The sequence below is a fragment of the Acomys minous genome, assembly GCF_964271855.1.
Source record: "Acomys minous genome assembly, chromosome: 20".
NCBI lineage: Eukaryota > Metazoa > Chordata > Mammalia > Rodentia > Muridae > Acomys > Acomys minous.
Window position 1 is genome coordinate 11,539,706 of NC_140502.1, and position 15,448 is coordinate 11,555,153.

A 15,448-nucleotide genomic window follows, 5' to 3' on the forward strand; every position below is an offset into this window, starting at 1 on the left:
GACTTTCTACCAAAATTAGTAAAGAGACAGGAAGAAACACACCTCATACTCACCAAAAGAAAACTCAACCAAAATGAAGTCACCATTCTGATCACCTATGCCCCAAATAAAAGTGCACCTACATTTGTAAAAGAAACAATAATAAAGCTTAAACCAGACATCTTTACCACATACTAAGAGTGGGGAATTAAATATTCCCACCCATTAACCAATGGATAAGTAAATGAAACACAAGCTAAACTAAGAAGTAATTATACTAAGAGATGTCATGTATCAAATGGACCTAACAGATATCTACAGAATGTCCATCCAAACACAAAAGATTATACCTTCTTCTCAGCACCTCATGGAGCCTTCTTCATAATTGGCCAAATAATAGGTCACAAAAGAAGCTTCAACAAATACAAAAGGATTGAAATAATATATTGAACATTATCAGAAAACCATGAAATGAAGCTGGACCAGAACCATAGCAGAGATAACAAAATGCCTACATACACATGGAAACTGAAAACCTCTGTACTGAATGACAACTGGGTCAGAGAATCAATAAAGAAAGAAATTATGGATTTCCAAAAATTCAATGAAAATGAAGGTACAACCTATTCAAATTCATGGGATACATTGAAAGCACTACTAAGAAGAAAGGAAGTGCCTTCATAAAGAGATTGGAAACAGCTCATACAAGCAACTTAAAGAGACATCTGGAAGTGCTAGGAAAAAAATGAGAAATACCCAAAAGGAGTAGATGGCTAGAAACAGTCAAACTTGTGGATGAAATCAATAAATTAGAAACAAAGGGAACAATTCCCAGAATAAACAAAAACAAGAGTTAGTTCTTCAAAAAATTAACAAAACAGAAAAGTAACTATAAGGTAGAGAGGCATTATTCAAATCAACAAAATCAACAGTCAGAAAAGGACAACAGAAACCACAACCACACATGAGAGACAGCAAGAGACTAAAGGCCAGTGGGACAAAACATATGATAAAAGCCAAAATAATACGGCATCTCCAAAACAAAGTTATAAAAAAGCAATCAGATATGGAAACTCTCCAACACCTGGAGCAAAGAAAAGGACCTCTAATTCTTCGTAATGAAGATAATAATGGATGAAAGAAATGTAAATCATGGAAAAATACATGAAGATAGAACCAATCAACTTGGGGAACTTAGACTTAGACAGAGGCCAGTACAGAGGAAGTTAAGAAAACCTGGAAGAAATTCAAGAAAATGCAAACATTCAGTTGAAGGAAATCAATAAAACACCTAGGGCCGGAAGGAATCATGTAGAGCATGAAAAGATGAAACCTAAGAGTAAAAGGAATAGAAAAACATAAGATGCAAGGATCAAGTCCAAGATACTATTTTCAACAAAATAATAGCAGAAAACTTTGGCAATTTGAAGAAAGAGATGCTTATAAGCATACAAGAGGCCTGCAGTGCGCCATAGAGGGTAGACTATAAAAGAAAATCCTGTTGCCACATAATAATCAAAACACAAAATGCACAGAAAAAGAAAAATGTTAAAAGCACCAAGAGAAAACGGCTAAGTAATCTACAATTGCAAACTTACCAGAATCACATCTGATTTTTCAGAAGAGGCCACAAAAGCCAGAAGGGCCTGGACAGAGGTCTTGCCAACACTAATAGTCTAGACATACCAGTCCAGATGACTATGCACAGCAAAATTTTCTTAACAATGGATGAAAAATAATTAGATATTAGATGATACCTATGCAAAAATCCCTGCCTAACGAGGATGATAAGAGGAAAACTCCAAACCAGAGGCTAACTAAACTAAGGAAAACACAGGAAATAGCTACCATTACTTTAGCAAAACAAATCCAGACAAACACACTACCACAACCAACATCAAAAGAAGAACCTAGCAATCACTGGTCATAAAAAATTTTATTTTTTGTTATTATTATTTGATTACTCAAATTACATCTCAATATAATTACCTTGCTTCTCTCCTCCCATTCCTCCTACTGTCCTTCTTTCACAGACAGAGGGGGACCTCCTCTCCCATATGGTCACAGCCTTTCAAGTCTCATCTTGGTAGCCTTCCTATTCTTTCTCTGAGTACTACCACACCTCTTCACCAAGGGGAAATGGCTAAATATGGGGCTCCAGAGTTCATGTCAGAGTCAGTCCTCACTCCCACATGACTGAGGATAATGACCTGTCTCTTGCCTATATCTGATTAGGGGTCCAAACTTTACTGTGTATGTTGTCTTGGTTGGTGCAGTAGCTTAAGCAGACACCCTGGGTCCAGATCTGCTGATCATGATGTGCTTCTTGTAGGTTCCTAGGACCCACTGGATCCTTGTATTTCCCTATTCTCATGTACTTTGCTCACCTGGAATCCCAATAGGATGTCCCCACATCTATCCCAGTCTCATGATAAGTTAAGACTTTCACGGAACATCCTTGTGGGGCTAGTGTCCAATTATATGCGTGTATACACCATGTGAGTCTTTCTGAGCCTGTGTTAACTCACTCAATATGATCATTCCTAGTTCCCTTCATTTGCCCACAATTTTCAGGATTTTCTTGTTTTTAATAGCTGAGTATTATTGAATAGTGCAAATGTACCACAGCTTCTATAACTATTCTTTGACTGAGCAACATTTAGGTTGTTTCCAGGTTCTGGCTATTAAAAATAAGGCTGCTATGAATATCGTTGAGTATATGTCCTTGTGGTGTGGTACAACAACTTCTGGGTATATTCCAAGGAGCGGTATAGCTGGGTCTTAAGAGAGTCTTAAGTATTCTGAAAAAGAGCCAGATTGATCTCCAAAATGTTTGTACAAGTTTGCACTCCCACCACCAATGATGGAGTGTTCCCTTACTCCACGTACTTGCCAGCATGTGCTGTCAATGGAGTTTTTGAACTTGTCCATTCAGATGGGTGTCAGATGGAATCTCAACATAGTTTGACTAGCATTTCTCTGTTGACTAAGGATGTTAAGCATTTCTCAGCCATTCAATATTCGTCTCTTGAGAATTCTCCATTTAGTTCTGAGATCCATTTCTTCATTGGATTATTTGGTTAATTTCTTGAACTCTTTATATATTTTGGATATTAGTCCTTTGTCAGAAGTAGAGTTGGTGAAAATCTTTTCCCATGTGTAGGCTGTTGCTTTGTTCTCTTGACAGTATCTTCTGCCATATAGAAGCTTCTCGGCCTCATGGAGTCCTAGTTACTAATTGTTGACTTTATTGCCTTGGCTCTTGGATTTCTGTTCAGGAAGTTGTCTCCTGTGCTAATGAGTTACAGGCTCTTTCCTACTTTTTCTTCTAACACATTTATTGTCTCTGGTTTTATGTTCAAGTCTTTAATCCACTTGGATTTGAGTTTTGGGCATGGTGATAAATATGGGTGTCCATGCATTTTTCTACATGTAAACATCCAGTTAGACCAGAAACACTTGTTGAAGATGTTGTCTTTTTCCATTTAATAGATTTGGCTTCTTTGTCAAAAATCAAATGTCCATGTGTGTGGATTTATTTCTGGGTCTTCAATTCGATACCATTGATCAACCATCATATTTTGATGCCAGTACAATGCTGTTTTAATTATTGTTGCTCTATAGTACAACTTGAGATCAGGTATGGAGATTCCTCTAGAAGATCTTTTATTGTACTGGTTTGTTTTAGGTATTCTGGGATTTTAATTTTTCCATATGAAACACTTAAAAATGCTCAATGTTTGTCATCAGTGAGAGCTAAATGAAATCACTTCTGACATTCCATCTTACACCCACCACCATGGCTAAAATAAAAACTCAAATGGCAGCAACTGCTGTCTAGGATGTGGGGAAATGGAAACACTCTTCCATTGCTGGTGGAAGCGTAAACTTGCACAACCACTATAGAAATCAATCTGGCACTTTCTCAGATAATGGAGAATAGTGATACTTAAAGCCCTGCTATACCACTCCTGGGTATATATGGAAAAATGCTCAATTATACAACAAAGACATTTGCTCAACTATGCTTAAAACCACCAGAATCTGGAAACAACCTAGATGCCCCTCAACCTAAGACTGTATAAGAAAACTTTGGTACATTTACACATTGGAATCCTACTCATCTTTTAAAAACAAGGAAACCTTGAAGTTTCCAGGAAAATGTATGGAGCTAAAAATGGTCATCCAATGTGAGGTAACAGAGACCCAGAAATTCAGGCAGGGTGTATATTCACTTAGAAGAGGATATCAACTCAAAATTGATGTCCTATGAGAGGCTCCACCCAGTGGTGGTTTAGCACAGATGCTGGGACTTGCTGCTGGACACCTGGTGGGGTACAGTGAGTGGGATGGATAATTGAAGATTAGACCATTCATTATCTCACAGTTCTGTGTACAGTAGACACTGCCTCTGACATAAACTATATTTCCCCATAATTGATCACTTCCATGTGGTGGGAGGCCCTTTGGAAAACAGAAGGAGAAGAAGGTACCAGGATGAGACCTTATATGCTGTAGCCATATGGTGGAGGAGGAAGTCCCTTGTTGTCAGAGGTCTAGAGGAGAGAAATAGAGGAGAAGAAAGATCATGTGAGCATGAAGATACAAGTGAGTAGTAAAAATCAGGATGTAATCTGAATAAATGATATAAAATTAGGGAACAAATAATTTTGCCATAGCTAGGGTAAAAACAATACCTAATTTAATTGGTTCTTATAACTGAGCTTCATCTTACATTGAAATATATATTTTAACTACATCTGTACCATTTGCAGGATATATGTCTTTGAACCATCAATTCCTTGGGCATCATTTTATTTTTAATTGGCTTTTGGTCAAGATAACATGCTGTATTGAATCTTTTTAAGATAGCCATGATGTAATGTTTAAATTATGTAATATAAAAAAATTATAAGAGTTACCAAAGAATTAAGAACACAAATCACATTTGAGAGCAAACAATGAGATATTGAAAACTTGGATACAAAAAAACACTGAGTGAAGAGTTGAAACAAGAAGGGAGGGAAGATACAAAATGTTGTTAAATAATCAATCTAAAATACGGAAGGGAACAACATAATAAATCAAATAAAAGCATTAGTGTTCTCACCAAGAGAATATTTCAAGTTGAAGACTGGATGCAAAGACTTGAAAACAAGACATATGAGTTAGAATGATCAAAGTATGATGAAGATAAAACAATAAAAAAATGAAATACAGAGTATACAAAGGGCATCTGATGAACAGGTCAATTTCACAAACCATCGGTACAATAAGAAAAAAAGGACAGACTGAAGGCATCTACATTGTATCCAGTAAAATGTAGCTTTAAATTTCTTAAGTAAAACACGATCTGTGGCTACACAGAGAGAGCACTTGTTAAGTACTAAACTCTCAACATCAGAAATGGTCCAACTTTGTTTTTAGTTGTTGTTTCTTTGTTTTGTTTTGTTTTTCTGGATAAGGATTCTCTGTGTAGCCTTGGCATGCCAGGGCTCACTTAGCAGAGCAGACTGGTCTCAGAGTCACAGCAATTGCCTTGCATCTGCCTCCCTGAGTGCTAGGATTAAAGGTATACATCACCACAAAAAATGAGCCAGAAATTGATATATATTATTTAAATTTGCTTTGAACCAAGGTGAGAATATGGAATGCTTCTATATAAAGCCCCATTCATAGAATAGCAGCACATGAAGAATTGAAGATTCCACTATGGAGGCTCTTAAAGGAGGAGAGTAACAATGATGTGTGTCAAACATTTAGACACATAATTGTCAAGGCTAGTTACTACACACAGTATTTTGATATCTAATAATAGAACGAAAGGGACCAAAGTTCAATAATGAACATAAATACAAAATTCATGTGCACTGAAACAGAGCTATAAATGATACTTTAAGAACTCCTTCACAAATATAAATATGATGAGCAAAAGTTTCCAATGCTACATAAAGACAACATTAGGATGGCAGAAAGAAAAACATCTATTAGAAAGGAATCAATATCACAGTAACAACATGCAGAATTAATTAACAAATAAGTATAACAAATAACTGAATTGTAGTAGTCACATTCTCTAATGGAAACACAAAGGCAATAAGAATTGCTTATGAGAAAGACAGGTTTGTTGCCTCCATGGGGAAAACAAAAACTCATTCACATACATGAAGAGAGCTGTTCCATAAGAGTAGTGGAAATGCATTGCTTTAAAGTGTAATATAAACTATTAGAAAATCATCTCTACCCTGGCTATGCATGGAATAATTCTTGACTAATCACCTACCAAAAGAACTCAGCAACAAAAGAGAAAGATCACTCTCTTAGCAGAACATGACTTCATTCCTGGAATAAAAGCATGACTAAACATACATATATCAATAAGGTTGATCCATCACATAATTCAACTCAAATATAGGGCAAAGTACTCAAACTGGGAAGGAAGAAACAGACCAATTATCCATGCAGTCCCCAATTTCAATGTTCATTGTCATGCAAATGACCTTCACGTTCAATATTTTATTTTAACTTAAATTTCTTCAAATTAAATTAAACAATCTTTATTCAAGTGTTCCCATATTCACAGGCCCTGTGGAGCCTGTTGACCTCAGGAAACACTCCACCGTACAACTCAGTACACAGAAATTCGGTACTTTCTCACCACAAATAAACCAGGATTTGCCCACTCACCTAGTTTTCTCTTTACACTCAGCTTGTCAAAGTTTACACTGTCAGATTATTGGAGGCCATGTTTGGTTTCTGACATTCGAGGATAAATTTTCCTGGGTGCATGAGTCTTTTACTCTTACACTCCTAATCTGTTGCTGTGATTAAATACTGACCCTAAGCAAAAGGAAGAAAAAGTTGATTTGTCTCACCCATGACTGTCAAGGGAAGACACGGCAGGCATCTGTGGATTGGAAGTAAATCTAGACCCTGAAAAAGCTATGCATACTGGCTTGTTCTGGTAGATTTCTCATAGATTCTGGCCTAGCAAGAGCATCTCCCACAGTGGGATGGTCACTCATATGGAATTACCATGAAATGAAATGCCTCACAAATATAGGAACAGTCTAGTTGGCTGGACGTAATTTCTCAGGTAATTTTTCCTCTGTCTTTTTACTGTACTTGGTGTCAACTTGACAATCATTAGCTAGATAGATCTGGCTGAAGTTCTGAAGTGTTTGTATACAGAACACCATCAATTTTTGTTACTACTTTTCTAGGAATTGGGAAGCAACTCAATTTTTCATCAATTTTGTTTCCATATATTTATGTGCTTGACACTATACAATGTACTAAGTGACATGTGCTCCATCAGTTCTTGTTTGTAGAATAAGGTCATTCATAACTCAACAGGCTAATATAATATATATGAAGAAGTAGGAAAAAAATCTGATATCAGCATGTGTCTAATTTTTCTCAGATATTGCCCTCTGTGTGTAGTGCTGACTGTGGTCCTGGATTCAGAAAATTCTGGAAAGAGGGAATGGCCACCTGCTGTTTTGAATGCAGCCCATGCCCAGAAAATGAAATTTCTAATGAGACAAGTGAGTGTTGCTGCTGTACAGAAATCTTCACATTTATCATCATCTCCTACCCACATTGAGATAACTCACTTGTGAAAAAACAGGAGAAAAATTATATTTATATATATATAAAACTTTCCTATGCAGATCTTTGTGGAAATACAAATATCAGCAATTTCCTAAACAACAGCAAACAATAAACCCTTATGGACACTGTGACTCATTTTCAGATGACAGAGGATCATATTTTTCAAAGAAATATTTTGGTAATCAACCTTCAGTTTCATGAATTTTATAGATATTCTTAATGACCTATCTCTCCTAAAACTCTATGTATATACCATTTGACTCATTCTGCTTCTGTGTTAACTCACTCATTATGATCATATCTAGTTCAATCCATTTGTCTACAAATTTCAGGAATCCCTTGTTTTTAATAGCTGAGTAGTATTCCATAGTGTAAATGTACCACAGTTTCTTTATCCACTCTTCTACTGAGGGACACTTAGACTGTTTCCAGGTTTTGGCTATTATGAATGAGGCTGCTATGAGTATTGTTGAGCATATGTCCTTGTTGTGTCCTGGAGCATCTTTTGGGTATATTCCAAGGAGTGGAATAGCTGGATCTTGAGGAAGCCCTATTCCCAGGTTTCTGATATAGTGCCAGATAGATTTCCAAAGTGGCTGTACTAGTTTGCATTCCCATCATCAATGAAAGAGTGTTCCTCTGTCTCCACATCCTCGCCAGCATGTGAGGTCACTTGAATTTTTTATTTTAGCCAATCTAATGGGTGTAAGATGGAATCTCAGTGTTGTTTTGATTTGCATTTCTCTGATGACTAGAGATGTTGAGCATTTCTTTAAGTGTTTCTTATCCATTCAATATTCCTCTGTTGAGAATTATCTGTTTAGTTCTGAGCCCCATTTCTCAATTGGGTAATTTGGTTTTGTGATGTTTAATTTCTTGAGTTCTTTATATAATTTGGAAATTACCATTGTCAGATGTAGGGGTGGTGAAGACCTTTTCCCAGTCTGTAGGCTGTCGCTTTGTTCTGTTGACAGTGTCTCCTGCCTTACCCAAAGCTTCTCAGCCTCATAAGGTCCCATTTATTAATTGTTGACCTTAAAGCCTGGACCATTGATGTTCTGTTCAGGAAGTTGTCTCCTGGGCCAATGTGTTCAGGCTCCTCCCCACTTTTTCTTCTAAGTGACTTAGTGTCTCTGGTTTTATGTTAAGGTCTTTGATCCACTTGTATAGAGTGGAGAGTGGGGTCTGACTTTCACATGCACTCTGGTGCCCCATATTTGACTACATCCCCTGGATGAGAAAGCCAGGTGGCACTCAGAGGAAAAATAGCAGGCTACCAAGAAGAAACTTGATACCTTATGAGCATATGCAGGAAGAGGAGGTCCCTCTCCATCACAGTCAAATGGAAGGAAGTAAGGGGAAAATGGGAGGGAGAGAGGAATGGGAGGATACAAGGGATGGGATAATGATTTAGATATAATATGAATGCATTAATAAAATATATTTAAAAAGTAAAACTCTATGTAGATTAGATTCTAGTCATGGATCTTTTAAAATGTTTATTTATTCTCTTTGCATGTATTTATGTGCCCCTACATGATTTGTGCACACCACATAGATACAAGATTCCTTGCAGTACAGATTATGGCATCAGACGTGCTAGATCCTGTCATGTCACTATTGGGTGCCAAATACAAGTTCTCTGTTATATTAATAAAGAGGGAAAACATTTCTCTTATAATTATGATAATCTAAGAATTAGATGGAAGATATTTTGTAATATCCAAAGACCAATTTTCAAATGTCTGATGTTATGTAATTCTAAGTATGGGGGCGGATGATTCTTCAGACATAATGTAGGAAATATGAGGATTCTAGTAATCAATAGTTTATAATACAGCATCCAATTAATGTAATAATGTTATAGCTTAGAATAATTTATACAGAAATAATTTAGTTCAAAATATTATCACCATCTACACACAACGTGTTAGTCAAGATTATTTATTTAGCAGTGACTAAATGCAAATAGTCAATGGATAATTTTTCAAGTATTTTGCCTGTCCTTCTATATAACTAACTGAAAGTTCTTAAAGGGCACTAGTGGCAATTGAGATGACCCAGAATCTAAATCTCTTGACACTGGGGCTGACGAACTGAATACATGCCCAGGATCCATGTAGAAGGAGTAGGTATCTAACTCCTAGAAGATGGCTTTTTATATACATGCATTAGAACATACAACATTCTCTAAAATAAACCACATGTGATGAAATTGTTTTCAATGTAAAAACAAGTAGTAGTAGAGGTGATTTAAATTAATATATACCACAAAATTACAAAAAAATATTCTTATCACTTTAACTAGGTTTATGTTTTGGAGGAAGACGGATGCATGTCACAAGTGCAGATGTAGGTGAGAGGCTACAAAAACACATGTAGATCGAGTTACATACAGTTTTGAGAAACCTGACATAAGTACTGGAATTTGAATTCTAATTTTCTGAGAAATATTTATATTCTCTTGAGAGCTGAATGAACTAGCTAAGGTGTTTAAAACATTAGCTAATTATATCTATCCATAAATACATTCCTCTAGATAAAAATAATGAAATGGCTTGAAGCACATCATCACTCTCTGCAATTATCCAATGACTCGGTGAAATTTCACACACATATATTTCAGTTGCCATTCTGGATCGATCTTGCAACTTATGAATGAAGTACTATGGGAAAATAAAAAAATATTGGTTACCACCATTGGAATCCTTGTGTTATTTTGCTCATGTTGTTTTTCCATGTGTATTTCACCCTTGAGTCCACTCACAGAGTCTGAGTCCCATAGAGATTAAAGGAAGGGAGGAGGAATGGGCTGAATGATTCCAAACAAAATGGAATCAAGATGAAAAATTTTAGTGCTCAGTAACATCATAGTTTTCTACTCTCAGTGTTAACAAGTATCATGAGTCTTGGTCCCTATGACCACATACGCATACAACTGAGAACAATGTTATTTAATATGTTGCAGTTTTAAATCATTAACTCTATATTCATATGTCATTCAACTCTCACTCTCACATACTACATCCTCTTTATAACTCCAATAAAACTCAGATTCATAAGATTTCTTATTACTTCTGCATTCACACACAAAATAATATAAACCACACATACAACCTGCTCATTACATTGATGTGAGTGTGTTTGGGGTACTGGATTGTACATCAAAAATTTACAACAGGTCTTTTCCCACTGGGAGGCAGAGTCTCGTTCTGTCAAAGAGGCAACAGTGATAAAACAGTCAACAACCTCAGGACACAATGAATATACAGAATTTGTTATCTTAAAATACACTCAAGTACACTGTCACTAATTAATTTACGTTTCCTGAACTCATCACTCTAAGTCATTTAAGTATAACATGAAGAACAATGTAGAAAACTGTATTTACAGAAAATATTATAAATGATATCATCAACAAAATTCAATAAACATAGAAATGATTGCTTTTTCTTTAAAGAGAATGAGTATGATCAAATAAAAACACTACTGTGCAACACTGTCCTTGAATTACAAAAACAGTATTAAAATGTGCATACTGCAATGTTTCTCTAATATCCAATCAACAAAATGCTGAACACCACTAATAAAACCTCCCTTTCTCCATCAGATGTGGATCAATGTGTGATGTGCCCAGAGGAGCAGTATGCCAACCCAGAACAGAACCACTGTATAGACAAAGCTGTGGTCTTTCTGAGCTATGAAGATCCATTAGGTATGGCTCTTGCCTTAATAGCCCTGTGCTTCACTGCATTCACTGCTGTGGTTCTTGGGGTCTTCATGAAGCACCATGACACTCCTATTGTAAAGGCAAATAACAAAACCCTCAGCTACTTCTTACTTATATCTCTCATGTTCTGTTTTCTCTGCTCCTTGCTCTTCCTTGGGCTTCCAAACTCAGCGACCTGCATCCTGCAGCAGATCACATTTGGAATTGTATTCACTGTGGCTATTTCCACAGTTCTGGCCAAAACAATCACTGTAGTTCTGGCTTTCAATCTTACAGTCCCCAGAAGAATGATGAAGTATATCCTAATATCAGGGGTACCTAACTACATCATTCCCATCTGCTCCCTATTCCAAGTAATTCTGTGTGCAATTTGGCTAGGATCTTCTCCTCCATTTGTGGATATTGATGCACACTCTGAGCATGGCCATATCATCATTGTGTGCAACAAGGGCTCAGTTACTGCATTCTACTCTGTCCTGGGATACTTGGCCTGCATGGCCATGGGAAGCTTCACTGTGGCTTTCCTGGTGAGAAACCTGCCTGACACCTTCAATGAAGCCAAGTACCTGACATTCAGCATGCTTGTGTTCTGCAGTGTCTGGGTCAGCTTCATCCCTGTATATCATAGCACCAAGGGCATGGTCATGGTTGCTGTGGAGATCTTCTCCATCTTGGCTTCCACTGCTGGGATGCTTGGATGCATCTTTGTTCCTAAGTTATACATAATTTTGTTAAGACCAGAAAGAAATTCTATCCAAAAGATCAGAAAGAAATCCTAGTCCTAAACTCATATAATATGAACTACAACTTACAAATAATGGGTCTACACAGCCACCAAATATAAGGTTGCAGTACAAAATCTATTTGTTTATAGAATGACTCTCACACTTTTTTCTAATGATGATGCTAGTCAGTACCATATCTACTAATGTTATCTACCTTTGGCATATAATCTTGTGCTAAAACTTTCATATCTTGGGTTTTATCTTTTTGGCATATGTACAGTGCAAATATGTTCTTTTCTACTCTAACATAAAAAACCTTCGCAATAAACTCAAAGTATCCTTTAACACTTGGATGAATGAATGACTTTTTTGACAGTTCAATAGTGAAAGTAAAATACAGGGAGATTTTAGATAGTGAACACTTGTTTACAGATGAAACTGAAATATTGTCTCTCTTACAGGGGGAAGGTAAAATACCCCTAATAGTATTATATGAGTTAAAGGAATAATATCTTGGACAGAAAGTAATAAAAAAAATGTTACAAAAGATGGATTGATCACTTACTAGTTAACAATACGACTTTCTGTTGAAGAGGCCCTGATTCAATATTCAGTCCAGTCTTGAGAAAATGATTATTCCAACCATCTGTAACAATAGTTCCAAACAGAAAATCCAACTGATGCCATTTCTGGACGTCATTGTTATGTCCAATGGTGTACTCAAAGGTGTACACCAAAATACACTAAGACACACACTTAAACACACACATGTACACACATATAAACAATTCAAATTACATAATTTTTAAAAAGTAGTAATATATTACAAAAAATCTTCACTAAGATTTGTTTTTCAGTTTTTAATTTTTTAATATTATTTTTATTAATTTATTCATATTACATCTCGATTGTTAGCCCTTCCCCTTTTTCCTCCCATTCTTCTCTCCCTCCCACTTCCCCCCTTCTTCTCTCCCCTATGTCTGTGATTGCGGGAGACCTCCTCCTCCTATATATGCTCTTAGAATATCAAGTCTCTTCTTGGTAAATTGCTATCCTTCCTCTGAGTGACACCAAGCCTCCCCATCCAGGGGACATGGTCAGAAAGGGGCAACAGAGTTCGTGTGAGAGTCAGGTCTCACTCTCCACTCAAAGGTGGAGAATATCATGTTAGTCGGCTAGGTCTTGGTAGGGGTTCGAAGTTTACTGCCTATACTCTACTTGGCTGGTGCCTTAGTTTGAGGAGGACCCCAGTACCCAGATCTGCCTGTCATAAAGTTTCATGTAGGTTTCCAGGACCCTGTGGATCCTACTATTTCCCCATTCTTCCATGCTAGTCTCACCTAAAGTCTCAATAGAATGTCCTTTCCTCTAACCCACTTTCTTGGGTAAAGTAAAGTTTTTCATGGTATGTATCCCCTGGACTAGTGTTTTGATATGAGTGAATATATACCATTTGTCTCTTTTTACTTCTGGGTGAACTCACTCATTCTGATAATTTCTAGATCAATCCATTTATCCACAAATTTCGGAAATTCCTTGTTTTTAATAGGTGAGTAGTATTACATAGTGTATATGTACCACAGTTTCTTAGTCCATTCTTCTACTGAGGGACACTTAGGCTGTTTCCATGTTCTGACTATTATGTATAAAGCAGCTATGAACATGGTTGAGCATATGTCCCTGTTGTGTGGTAGGGCATTTTCTGGGTATATTCCAAGGAGTGGGATAGCTGGGTCTTGAGGAAACACTATTCCCATTTTTCTGAGATAGCACCAGATAGATTTCCAAAGTGGCTGTACTAGTTTGCATTCCCACCAGCAATGAAGGAGTGTTCCTCTCTCTCCACATCCTCGCCAATATGTGGTATCATTTGAGTTTTTGATTTTAACCATTCTGATGGGTGTAAGATGGAATTTCAGTGTCATTTTGATTTGCATTTCTCTGATGACTAATGAGGATGTGCATTTCCTTAAGTGTTTCTTGGCCATTTGAGATTCCTCTGTTGAGAATTCTGTTAAGTTCCAAGCCCCATTTTGCAATTGCGTTGTTTGGTTTTGTGATGTTTAATTTCTTGAGTTCTTTATATATTTTGGATATTAAACCTTTGTCAGATGAAGAGTTGGTGAAGATCTTTTCCCAGTCTGTGGGCTGTAGCTTTGTTCTACTGACAGTGTCTCCTGCCTTACAGAAGCTTCTCAGCCCCATGAGGTCCCATTTATTAATTGTTGACATGAAGGCCTGGGCTGTTGGTGTACTGTTCAGGAAATTGTTTCCTGTGCCTATGCATCCCAGGCTCTTCCCCACTTTTTCTTCTAACTGAATTAATGTCTCTGGGTTTAAGTTGAGGTCTTTAGTCCACTTGGACTGGAGTTTTGTGCATGGTAAGAAATAAGGGTCTACTTGCATTTTTCTACATTTAGAAATCCAGTTAGACCAACACCATTTTTTGAAGCTGCTATCATTTTTCCATTGAATAGATTTGGCTTCTTTGTCAAAAATCAAGTGAGCAAGTGTGTGTGGATTCATCTCTGGGTCTCCAATTCGATTCCAATGATCCACCAGCCTATTGCTTTGCCAGTACCATGCTGTTTTAATTACTGTTGCTCTGTACTATAGCTTGAGATCAGGTATGGAGATTCCTCCAGCGGATCTTTTATTTATAGGATTGTTTTTGCTATTCTGGGTTTTTATTTGTCCATATTAATTTGAGAATTGATCTTTCAATATCTTCAAAATATTTTGTAGGTATTTTGATAAGGATTGCGTTGAATCTGTAAATTGCTTTTGGTAGGATGGCCATTTTTACTATGTTGATTCTCTCAATCCACGAACAAGGTAAATCCTTCCTTCTTCTGATGTCATCTTCAATCTCTTTCTTCAGAAGTTGGAAGTTTTTTTTTAAATAAGTCCTTCACTTGCTTGGTTAGTGTTACTCCTAGATATTTTATATTGTTTGTGGCTATCGTGAAGGGAGTAGTTTTCCTAATTTCTTCCTCTGCCTGTTTGTCATTTGTATACAGGAAACCTACTGCCTTTTTTTAGTTTATTTTGTATCCTGCCAATTTGCTGAAGGTGTTTATCAGCTGTAGGAGTTCTCTGGTGGAATTTTGGGGACCACTTATATACACTATCATATCATCTGCAAATAGGGATAATTTGACTTCTTCCTTTCCCATTTGGATCCCCTTGATCTCCTTTTGATGTCTTATTGCTCTGGCTAGAACTTCAAGAACTACATTGAAGAGATATGGGGACACAGGGCATCTTTTTCTGGTTCCCGATTTTAGAGGGACTTCCTTGAGTATCTCTCCATTTAATTTAATGTTGGCTGTTGGTTTCCTGTATATAGCCTTTGTTATGTTTAGATAAGTGCCTTGTATTCCCAATCTCTCCAGAACAT

At 36.8% G+C, this 15,448-nt stretch overlaps 1 protein-coding gene across 1 annotated transcript in view; it reads left to right on the plus strand.

The window, feature by feature from the left end:
- The window catches only part of LOC311590924 (vomeronasal type-2 receptor 116-like), a gene marked incomplete at both ends in the record, with an annotated part of 36,942 nt that extends 24,840 nt beyond the window's left edge, over window positions 1-12,102 (plus strand). The window contains 2 exons of the mRNA XM_084770217.1: window positions 7,403-7,526; window positions 11,204-12,102. Of these exons, the coding sequence (XP_084626343.1) occupies window positions 7,403-7,526; window positions 11,204-12,102 (1,023 nt within the window). The remainder of the gene's footprint in view (window positions 1-7,402; window positions 7,527-11,203) is intronic.
- Between the last annotated feature and the right edge of the window lie 3,346 nt (window positions 12,103-15,448).